This window comes from Crocuta crocuta, unplaced genomic scaffold, assembly GCF_008692635.1.
Source record: "Crocuta crocuta isolate KB4526 unplaced genomic scaffold, BGI_CrCroc_1.0 scaffold270, whole genome shotgun sequence".
Taxonomy (NCBI): Eukaryota; Metazoa; Chordata; class Mammalia; order Carnivora; family Hyaenidae; genus Crocuta; species Crocuta crocuta.
The window spans coordinates 953759-965397 of NW_027527569.1; the positions used below are offsets into that span (position 1 = coordinate 953759).

General features: G+C 42.6%; 1 protein-coding gene across 1 annotated transcript; it reads left to right on the forward strand.

The window, feature by feature from the left end:
- Positions 1-359: 359 nt before the first annotated feature.
- Positions 360-2732, forward strand: HTR1B (5-hydroxytryptamine receptor 1B). Its single transcript, XM_077770406.1, has one exon. It carries the CDS (start codon positions 921-923, stop codon positions 2088-2090), a length of 1170 nt encoding a protein of 389 aa, XP_077626532.1. The 5' UTR covers positions 360-920; the 3' UTR covers positions 2091-2732.
- Positions 2733-11639: the final 8907 nt, after the last annotated feature.

Consider the following 11639-nt stretch of genomic DNA (forward strand, 5'->3'; position numbering starts at 1 on the left):
AGAGTTGCACGGCTCGGGCTGACCGGACCTGGACTCTATAAAAGGAGTCCATCTGCTGCGCCGCTCACACGCTCCTCCCGGGCTGGCTCACGCTGCGTTCCTACAGCTCCCCCAGACACCTGCCCCAAACCCGCGTGCCGCGGCAGGTCCCCCAGACCCGTGCGCCCAGCACCATGGCTCCGAGCGGTGCCAGAGGGACCGAGGTGGCGGCGGCAGTGGCGGCGCGTGGNTCTTGCGGCCGCGTCTCCGCGGGGCAGCTCGCCGGAGTGGCCAGCGCGTGAAAAGAAGGGAGGGCAGAGCTCCGGCGCGAGGCGCGGCACCGCGCGGCTCCCAGACTTCACCCCACCCAGCTCTGGCGGCCAAAGCCGCCTCAGGAAACTGCCCGAGTCTGGGGAGGGAGGCGGGAATGCAAGACCAGGACTCCTGGCTGGCCTGCAAGCTTCGGTCTCAACAGCTAGGAAACTCCTGCGGGCCGATTCTGCAGATCTTGGAGCGCCTGGGTTAGGAGGCTCAGCCCGGAGCAATTGGGGTAAGAGACCCCGCCTGGCTGATGCTCCCTTCTCAAACGATACATCGCCCTTCGCCACTAGACGCCTGAGTAGGATCCAGAGTGGAGCAGGGCTTGGTGGGCCAGTCCTTAGCAACCCAGGGCTAAGACGGGGCGTGGAGAGGAGCAGGCAGAGACGCGGTGGCAGCGCCTGGCGCACTGGGAGTGCAGAGGACGCGCTCGCCTGCTTAGACTGCCGCGCCCTTGACCTCTAGTTTCAGCTAGGAATCTGGGTGGAGGAATAACTGAGGAGCCCACGGGACTGACTAGCAACCGAGAGACGAGACTGTGGTCTCCCCCGCGGTCCTTCCGCCCTTTCCCTCGTTCGCTCCATGCGCAAGAGCTGCGCTCCAGAGCCCTGGAGAGGAAAGACATGGAAGAAACCGACCCTCAGCGTGCCCCGCCGCCGCCCGCGGGCTCCCAGACCGTGGCTTCTCAAGCCAACCTCTCCTCTGCTCCCCACAACTGCAGCGCCGAGGGCTACATTTACCAGGACTACATCGCCCTGCCCTGGAAAGTACTGCTAGTCCTGGTGCTGGCACTCATCACCTTGGCCACCACGCTCTCCAATGCTTTTGTGATTGCCACTGTGTACCGGACCCGGAAGCTGCACACCCCAGCCAACTACCTGATCGCCTCCCTGGCGGTAACCGACCTGCTCGTTTCCATCCTGGTGATGCCCATCAGCACTATGTACACGGTCACCGGCCGCTGGACGCTGGGCCAGGTGGTCTGTGACTTCTGGCTGTCGTCGGACATCACCTGTTGCACTGCGTCCATCCTGCACCTCTGTGTCATCGCCCTGGACCGCTACTGGGCCATCACGGACGCTGTGGAGTACTCCGCTAAAAGGACTACGAAGAGGGCCGCGGTCATGATCGCGCTGGTGTGGGTCTTCTCCATCTCCATCTCGCTGCCGCCTTTCTTCTGGCGTCAAGCCAAAGCCGAGGAGGAGGTGTCGGACTGCAGGGTGAACACCGACCACATCCTCTACACAGTTTACTCCACCGTGGGCGCTTTCTACTTCCCCACCCTGCTCCTCATCGCCCTCTACGGCCGCATTTATGTGGAAGCCCGCTCCCGGATTTTGAAACAGACGCCCAACAGGACCGGCAAGCGCTTGACCCGAGCTCAGCTGATAACCGACTCCCCCGGGTCCACGTCCTCGGTCACCTCCGTGAACTCCCGGGCTCCCGATGTGCCCAGCGAATCCGGGTCCCCTGTGTACGTGAACCAAGTCAAAGTGCGAGTCTCTGACGCCCTGCTAGAGAAGAAGAAGCTCATGGCCGCTAGGGAGCGCAAAGCCACTAAGACCCTGGGGATCATTTTGGGAGCCTTTATTGTGTGTTGGCTGCCCTTCTTCATCATCTCCCTGGTGATGCCTATTTGCAAGGATGCTTGCTGGTTCCACCTGGCCATCTTTGACTTCTTCACGTGGCTAGGCTATCTCAACTCCCTGATCAATCCCATCATCTATACCATGTCCAATGAGGACTTCAAACAAGCATTCCATAAACTGATACGCTTTAAGTGCACAGGTTGACTTGTCAGTTGCAATGGGGTAGCCTAAGCGGCCTTTGGGGACCATGTTGTGTCTGGTTCCACAGGTAGGTCGACTCTTCTTTCACTGTTACTGGGTCGGATTGAGGCTCTGTCTTCTGGGCAAGGGCAATGGATCCTGAGAAGCCAGGACAGCCCTGAGAGAAAGAGAGAGAGAGAGAGAGAGAAAGCGCGAGCGCGCGCGCGTGAGAGAGCGCTGGAGCTCTCAGAGGAGAACTTGTTCAAACTAAAGATAGAGCTTCCCTGCTGAGGAGGAAGCTCACTTTCTCCCCTCACACCCCAGGTCCAGCACTGACCCTGCAGCAGCCAATCACAAGGGGAGGGTTGTAACTTTAAAAATCAATGATGGAAGGGGTATCCCTGCCCTGCTTTGGTATCCTGGATCCTGCCCTCTAGAACCGGAGGTACTTGTAGTTATCTGAATCCTGTCTGAGACAGATCTGCATACAGCCTGGCAGTACTTGAACTAGAAGCTTGAGACCCTTTGTTTTGGGGAAAACTTTGAGTTAACAACTTCATTTAAGAAGAGTTATTTTGGCATTCTTCAGTCTTCAGTTTCTGTTTATTTAAACTTGGTTGGAGAAACTTGTGGATTTGGTGCTTCAAACCTTATGTGTGGCGTGGATGATGCAGAGAAACCTTGAAGAGTTTAACAGCAAAATTCTCATGTTAAGATCTCTATTTTTATTATAATTGAAACTATATGGGTGGGTGGGGATGGGAGATGGGAAGGATTAAACTGAGAACCAACACCTATGATTGTTTGTTTTCTGCAGATTTGTAATTTTTTAAACTCCTATTTAGTGATTGTCAAACCACATTTCTAACAACTCAAACAAAACATTATGTGTGCTAGTGCCAAAGTCTGCAGATTGCTTTATTTTCCTCCTAATTTCGTGTACCTGTCATTTTACACATTTAAATCCTCATAAATGAAGAATATGATGGGTAACTCAGCCCAAGCTGCTGCTATATTTCTTATTAATGCAGTCAATTAAACTGATGGGTATTAGATATATACTGCTCCGTAACAAGGAGGGTATCTTTATTCCTTAACCAATACACTGAGATGTGAAGGAGACTGATAAAATAGAAATGGTTCTTCTACAATTAAGGAATGGGGGCAGGGCAATAGGAGGATGTATATTTGACTTGTAAAAAATCTTTAATGCATGAGACTTTTTCTGATAGTCATCTACACTCTCCTTTCCATCTGTAATTCCTTTGTGTGCCCACATATAAAGTAAGTAAGAGAACCAGCTCCTTTTCCCAAAAATCTTCAAAATGCAGTAAGAAAGAACCCAAAAAACTATGTTAAAGGAAAAAAACCCTTGTTTTCCCTTGCTACTGAAGTTTGGGTGGGAACAAACTTTACTAGAAGATGACATGCAAGGACTTTAGAAGAGCTTAGAGATGCTAACATTGAGCCTGTTTTTCCTGTAACTCATGGAAGCAAACCTCAGACTTACTAGCAATCAGGAAACTGACAAGTCTTTTTTGAACCTTGGAAATTTGTCACTGACCCGATACCTCAATGAATATAATATCGGTAATACTTTATATATATATGTCTTTTCAAATTTCAATAATGCTTAGTTCTGATACCAAATTCACTCTGAGGCCTCTCCAACACAGGGCAAGATTACACAACAAAAGGTGAAAATGCATTATCTGAATAAAAAGGAGTCACCCTGAAGGATCATCTGCACAGAAAACAAAATATGTATGTGGAACATTTTGTATGTCAAAGAAGATTCACACTCCATTATTCAGAGAGCTTTCTGCAGTGTGATACCTTTTGTCTGCAGAAGTGAGTTGTCTTTGTAAAATGGATTCCCTCCCTGCTTGAAGCTCCCCAGTCCAGGCAGTCAGACAATAGATATATTGAGCTGAAGTACACTGCTTTCCTACTGTGCAGACCTTCACTCTGGGGTAATGACTCTTAAACATACACTCTTCAAAAGTTCACACATAAACTAAGTAAAAAGGGGAAATTTGATCAGCATTTACACCTGCCACTGGAATAAAATAAAATTTGAGGCATTGGACAATCCCTGTGTTTCTGTTATATCCTCCAGGTTTTTATTTGTTTTGTGACATTTCTCCTATGGAGAGATCTAGCTTACTACTGATTGGAATGTGCATACAGCACGGTATTTGTTTTTATGTTATTAATATGTTTGTCTTTTGTCTATGCAGCTGTGTTTTCTTTGGGCCTAACAAACAATGAAGCCAACTTCTAGGAGCCTGAGGGGGACAATAAATTGAAATAAATAAATAAATTGAAACTTGCAAATGACTTGTTTATAGGGCACCTACAATGATTGTGTCCTCATATTAACAAAACACGGTCAATTTAGTCACATGGGCTGTTTGCCATTTGTAGATTACCCACTTACATGTTTGCTTTATTTGGCTGAATTAACTGAATTTGGGGCATATTGTGTGCAGTAGAAGCTTGCAAACCCTTATAGTTATACGAAATCTAGGTTCATCATCCAGCAATGCATATGAATACGCAAAGTGTATTATTCATCCCAGGGGTATGTAGTTAAGACTTTTAAGCTCCTTTTCAGTTATTGCTGCCTGTAGTATTGTTTGTTTCATCAACTAGACACATGGCTTTTTGCAGAACATAAAATGGGAGATGGAAATGTTCAGCTTATATAGAAATGAAAATACATCTTCATTGGCTGTGGTAACAAATAACATTTGCCATATTGTTTAATTGCACAAAAATTCACACAAATATATGAATGTATACTCATTCAAAAATACCAATATTGTCTTGTGTTTCTAGGAATTTTAGAGTTTCCTTTAAAAAAATGGACATGGCACCCATGAATAATGGTTATTGAATTCAACAAATTTCCTACAGTACAATATTCTTCACTTTTCCTCTCTATTATCTTAGTTTTATCTTCTTTAACCAGGAAACCCTGTGAGGACTATAATTCACACAAGCAGTAAAATCTCAGATTATGTGTATTTGATGGAGTTGCTGTGACTGAAAACTGCCTTCGGTATTCCACCTTTCAACAAATGTGTAACTGGAAATGAAATTTAGGCAAATAATGAAATAAAGTCCTTTTCGTGTTCAAAAAAGGAATTCGTAGTGATTCTATTATTATGGAAGGATTGGTTCATTGGATTCTGGGTGGCATTGAGGACTTTGAACCCTCAAGAGAGAGTGATTGGTGATAAATGATACTGTGGCAGGCTGGCAAGAACTGCCGCAACTTGGGGGATTTAGTTAGTAGGAAGAATTTAAAAGGCATTAGGCAGATTGTGCTCTCACATTCTGCAAAAGAGGGTAAGTCATATGCACTATCACAAGAGTTTTCCAGATCCGTATATTTAGAGGGAATGTTGTCTCTAGGCTAGGTAGTGAGATGCCAAGGTACTGCCTGGTGCTTGAAATGCAGGGTTAGAAGCAGGCTTGGGGAAATGTAAGAGGTGGAGGCTGAATTACCAGAACATCAGAAAAATAGACAGAAAAACAGCTTTTGGATTCAGAAAGTCCTAGGTTTGAATTGCAAATAGAGCATGGGATAGCCGTGTGGATCTCAAATTCAGTCTGCTGACAATTGGTTGCAAGAATCTATACATGTAAGGCACCTATCAAAATACCTGACACTTTTTTTGGCTTCTCAGAACAGTACTTCCTCTTTAGCCATTATTTTCCCATTACTTCCTGTAGCACCTGTAGCACAGAAAAAGTGAAGGCTATTTGAGAAAGGTTGAACTAGGGAGGATGAAGCTAGCCTGAATGGAAGAAACCTGGCTAGACTGGAAATGACTGAGGTTAGGCGTCTTTCACACTTAGCCACTTAGGCTGGTGAAAAATATCAGCCAAAGGTGTAAAGGGTGTATGAGAGATGGTTTGCAGTGGCTTTAATGGCCAAAAGGAAATTGCCAAATATTTCATTTCCTATAACATCCTCTTATTCACTTTTAAACTCTTCTTTTTCTTTGTCTAGCGATTTTCCCAGAATCCAAAGGCCCTCACCACATCTACATCTTTGCTCTGTGTTTCATTTTCCACTTTTCTGCTTTTTTCTTACCTGTGGAAAGCCATGATAACCAATGATAATGTGTTGATCTAATATGGTTCTTCTTTTAGCTCTGGAGGGCTGATTAGGCAGTTCAGCGTCTTTACATACGCAAATATTGTTGATTAAAATTAATGTATAATTAGTAGGGGCAAAAGCTTTTAACTGGGGCATTCACTGCAATTTCTAGAAGGAAAGAGGGTGACAGGGGAAGTGGGTAGGAAGTGAAGCTTCTGCACCCTTCATCAAGGTGCATCCTTGAGCAGTGCACCAGGGGGCAGACTCCGGTGGAGTTGTTTTCAGGGTTCAGGTGCTCCCCATTCACAATCTCTAACTGCTGGGACACTGCAAATGGTAGTGACTTCTCTCTCTATGCTCATAGAAATGAAGATCCATGAAGCAAGGGAGAGGGGGCTTATCATTTATGTAAAATATATTTTTCAGAACTGCAAATTCAGGATCTCTAAAACAATCCTAAAATTTTTCTTCATCTATCCAAAGTCAGTTACTTTCTTCTTCATCTCTAGTCCTGGGAAATGCTAAAATCTTAGTAGTTAAGACACTGTGAACGTTGGTGAATGTGGCAATGGGGGAGTTCGGAGGTTAGAAGACCAAGAACTTATATTCAGATTCAAGAGAGCTAATTATTTACTTAGGTATGTCCTTTGCCGCTGTGATTTTTCTCATCACTGTGTTTTTCTTTCCAAAATTTACTGGTTTGAGGTTGATATAGCCATAGTTCAAAGGAAGAACATTTATCATTTATCATTTAAAGAGAGAGCTGGTGTTTTTACACAGAAGCTAAGGTATACTTGTATGTCAGTTTTTCCCAGAGGACAGACTTTTAAGTCTGTGTACTTTTGGCATTTACTTTAAAAAGAGGCATTGATAAATGTGATTATAATCTTATGTATCACGAGCAAATTTCTGTGCAGAGAAAGGATCATACAAAATGAGAAAACAGGTCACATGATTGCCTTGCCCCCTTCACTGGTGCTCCCCAGCATTTTCATTATCCCCAGTGGGGAGTTTCATTGCCATTTCACACACCTGTCAGTTAAAACTGACTTTCAAAGTCAACATCCACACTTTAGGATTATACTAGGGTTTTCAATATTCCCTGAGAGAGAGCTAATCCCTGGAGTTGGGCCAGCCTACACAGGCAAGACTTAACACTATTCCAAGTGTAGTTTGTAAAAGAAAATGCCCATTTCTTTTGACTTATTAGTATATATTTCAAAAGAGAGGAAAAAGCCTTTCCCAAACTACCAACTGGATATCTATATAACAAAAATGGCTTTATCATATTTCCTGTACCTACAGTGAACAGATGGTGATATAGGGATCCATTTATGGTAAATGCTTAAAAGAATCTACACACGGCTTGCTTCAATGATGCATGAAGGCATGACTCATATCCTCCCTGACTCTGTGGGAACATTCCACACATCGGCCTCTGATTGGTCATTCCATGTTAGAGTAACTAGATTTCAGGATATCTCTTGCTCACAAATGTGGTGATGGGACTGCAGTGATGGAGGAGTCCACAAAGTGTAGGTTACCTGGTCTGGGAGTTGTGCCCAGGGTACATTTGCACACACATCTGGTTGTCTCTTCTAAGCTTATCGCTAATCCAGTTTGTGATCCTGTGTAGACCTATATTGCTGCCATAATTTGTCAATCTACCCTTATTTCATTGAATCGTCTCAATAGGTCCAGCATTAGGCTGATCTGATTTTGTGGGGAAGCACTTTTTTGGCTCTTTATCTCACCGTCCCACTATTGCCTGCCTGTAAGGTCCTTGAATCCACTCTCTTCCCTTGCCTCTCAGAGGCTTTCCCACATGGTATAGCATGTTGGGCTCATCACACAGTGGCAAGTTTGGCATGAGGTTCCTGGCATGAAGGCCCCCGACATGTTGGTAGGCTTAAAATGCAAAAGCAAGTCTTCAAAGTCAGAAATATCTGAGTTTAAATCCATGTTTTGCAACAGTGAGCAAGTTCCTCTGTAAATGTAATAATACATACTTTTATATTTGCAGGGAAAAATTAAATGGAATAACGCAGTTGTTTTCAACCTTGGCTATACACTGGATTCATCAGGGGACCTTTAAAAAATCTTTCCTCAGGGGCGCTTGCGTGGCTTAGTCGGTTAAGCGTCCCACTTTCGCTTAGGTCATGATCTCGCGGTTCGTGGGTTCGAGCCCTGCGTCGGGCTCTGTGCTGACTGCCAGCTCAGAGCCTGGAGCCTATTTCAGAGTCTGTATCTCCCTCTCTCTCTGACCCTCCCCTGCTCACGCTGTCTCTCTCTCTCTGTCTCCTAGAAATAAATTTAAAAAAAAAATAAAAAAAATCTTTCCTCAGACCCTACCTCAGACTAATTAAATTATATTATTTGGAGTAGGGTCTCAAATTCCTATTTTAAAAATTCTCTTCAGGTAATCGCAATGTTTGGCTATGGAGCAATCCACTAAGAATATGTATATAAAGCTTTTAGAACAATACTTGACCCACAGAGTATCTGTGGGTGGTGAAGGGAGCCCCTGAATGAAATGGCAAGTCAAGTGGATTTGGTTTTGGTTTGCGGTGGTACTTCTCAAAATTTAATGGACATAATAATCACCTGGGAAATTGGTTAAAATGCAGATTGTGATTCAATAGATTTAGGTTGTGGCCTGAGATTCTGCATTCCTGACAGCTCTCAGGAGATGCTGATGATGCTGTTCCATGGAAGACTNTTTGTCTTTCATAAAAAAAATAAAATAAAAAAGACTTAATAATACAAAACAAATGATCAAACAACAACAAATAAAACAAAGAAATAACAATTATCAACATAAGGCAAAAGGCACAATTTCCTTGATAATCCTTTTTATTTAGTAAGCCACTTGAATTATACACATACACATGCACACACATTTAATATTATACAGGTTTTGTCTTTTGTAAACATAGAAACTAATGTGCTTTCTATCTGTTGAACTTTATTCTTATTGTAATTTAGAAACTTAATATTCTAGAGCAGCCTTTTGATTTCAGGGAAAGCCCCCTCCCCACTTTTTATTCCCCAAATATTTCATAAGGTTTGTCTTTTCTTCTTCAGTGAAAGTAATTTAAATTATTTATGAAATAAGTTTATAATTTCTTGGCACCAGCCCACAAAAATGGAGAAGCTGTTAAGTTTCCTAAGCCTGGACTTGTGGGGATGAGCACTGGGTGTTATATGGAAATCAACTTGACAATAAACTATTTGTAAACAAAAAAAAACAGAAGTTTCCTAAGCCTGGGTTGGAAATCAGAATCAAAAGCTCCTACTTCCAAAAGGATCCTGTCCTTTAGTTTTTGACTTGAGTTTTCACTTGAGTTAAATTAATGTGTGTGTCAGTGTCCAAGTAGGTTTTTATTCTACATGACAAAACATAGTTCAAAGTCTTTCATCCCCTCTGTGTACAATCATGATGCTTAGAGTTCTAGTCCATCAAAGATGCATTGCTGGGAATTTGCTTCATTTTATTTATTTATTTGTGTTTGTTGTTGTTTATTTTTAGTTTCTTTATTTTGAGAGAGAAAGTACGCCCATGGGAGAGAGGAAGGGGCAGAGACAGAGGGAGAGAGAATCTGAAGCAGGCTCTACACTGTCAGCGTGGAGCCCAATACAGGGTGGGGGGTGGAGGCGACTCTCCATTGCTCCCACACATGGGATCATGACCTGAGCCAAAATCAAGAGTAGGATGCTTAACCAAATGAACCACTCAGATGCCCCAAGAATTTGCTTCATTTGAAAAGGGGCAGTTTGAGGAGGGAACCAGTATTACTGAACACTTGGTGCCACATGCTTTAAATTACCACCCTACCCTATTAGTCCTCATAATGCTATCATCAAGTAGATATTATTGCTTTTTTATTATTATGCTATCATCATCATTGTCATCGTCATAAACAAAGTATTACAACAACTTCATTCAGTTCTGTGGTTTAGAGAAGTATGGCGACAGCCCCAGGTGAATAAGTTGTATTCAGACTTGGTAGCGAAACTGCATCATTAGGTCCATTTCACTTAATCTTTGGGAAGTGTTTCCCAAATGCTAATCTGAAGCATTAAATTATAATTGAACTTTAGGGATTTTTTTTTTGTAAGTACAATGTTGTATCAAGGGAACACAGGTTTCCTTCTTGATCTGCTCCCAAATTCCTGTCCCTCCCTATCTGATTGCAATCTTGACTAAGATTGTAGTGTACATACCATGCCCACTGGTCTCTTCTAAGGGAATTGATATGTATAAAATTGTACATTTAAGCTGCTGGATATGGAAGTATTAAATATAGATGCTTCTGCTCTGGTGAGTAATGTGTGACACAAGGTATTTCCCGTTTATGGAAAGTTACTGAAAGATGTGTGTCAAAAACTTGGGACTTAGGACATTATGACTATTTTTACACAGAGTCAAATTTCTAGTGAAAAGGAAGTTCAGAGAAGTAGGAGGATGTTTCCAAATATTAGGTTTGCCTTAGGACTATATGGATAAAACTTCTAAATTAATGCTTAATTTTTCTGTTTTACAATTATGCATTGTATTAGCCCTGCCCCCGTTTGCCAAGAGTTTTACATTATTTTTCTCCTCCCTTTTATCTCCTCAAAAGATCCTAAAACACTGTCACAAACAAACAATAAAACAGTAAATCCTAAAAGCAGAAACTTACCAGTATAAACAAAACTGACTTAAAACCAAAAGATTTAGATGATCTATACAGATTTGCTTTCATTAAGGAGCAAACATTACAATAGTGAATGTGAAAAGCTGTGGAATCTCCTCTGTTATGGATAAAAAAGTAAATAATTTGGAGAAAATTCAGCTCAAAATAATTTTTGCCCTGTGTTTGACTATTATCAACCATTTTTAGTTGAAACAAAGAATACATGCCTCAGAAACTTTCGTAGAGTTGGTATTAGAATTAGAATCCAGACCAAGACTGACCTTGGTAAAAATTCCAGATTTGCCACTTCCCAGTTGTGTGACCTTCACCTCACTGACAATCTCTTTCTTCATCTATTCATGTGGGGAAAAGAGTGTCTTATTCCCAGACTCTGTGGATTATAAACAAGCTACTTGTGGCAGTGCTTAGTTCAGAAAGTGCATCAACATGGTAGGTGTTTACTGGATGCTGGTTTCCTTCAGTTTACACAAAATAAGCCAGATGTCTATCCAAAGATTTTAAAATTTTGAGTCAGCAGGATTGTTTAAAATCCTATTTTTTCTTTTTATTAATATGCAATTTAGAACAAACTACAGTAAAACCTTGGTTTGCTAACATAATTCATTCCCAAAACATGCCTGTAATCCAAAGCACTCGTGTATCAAAGTGAATTTCAAGACCCACTGGCTCAGTTGTGATCATGTGACATTGAGCAACTTGTACTACTCGTATCGCAAGACATCATCTGTTTATCAAGTTAAAATTTATTAGAAATGTTTGCTCATC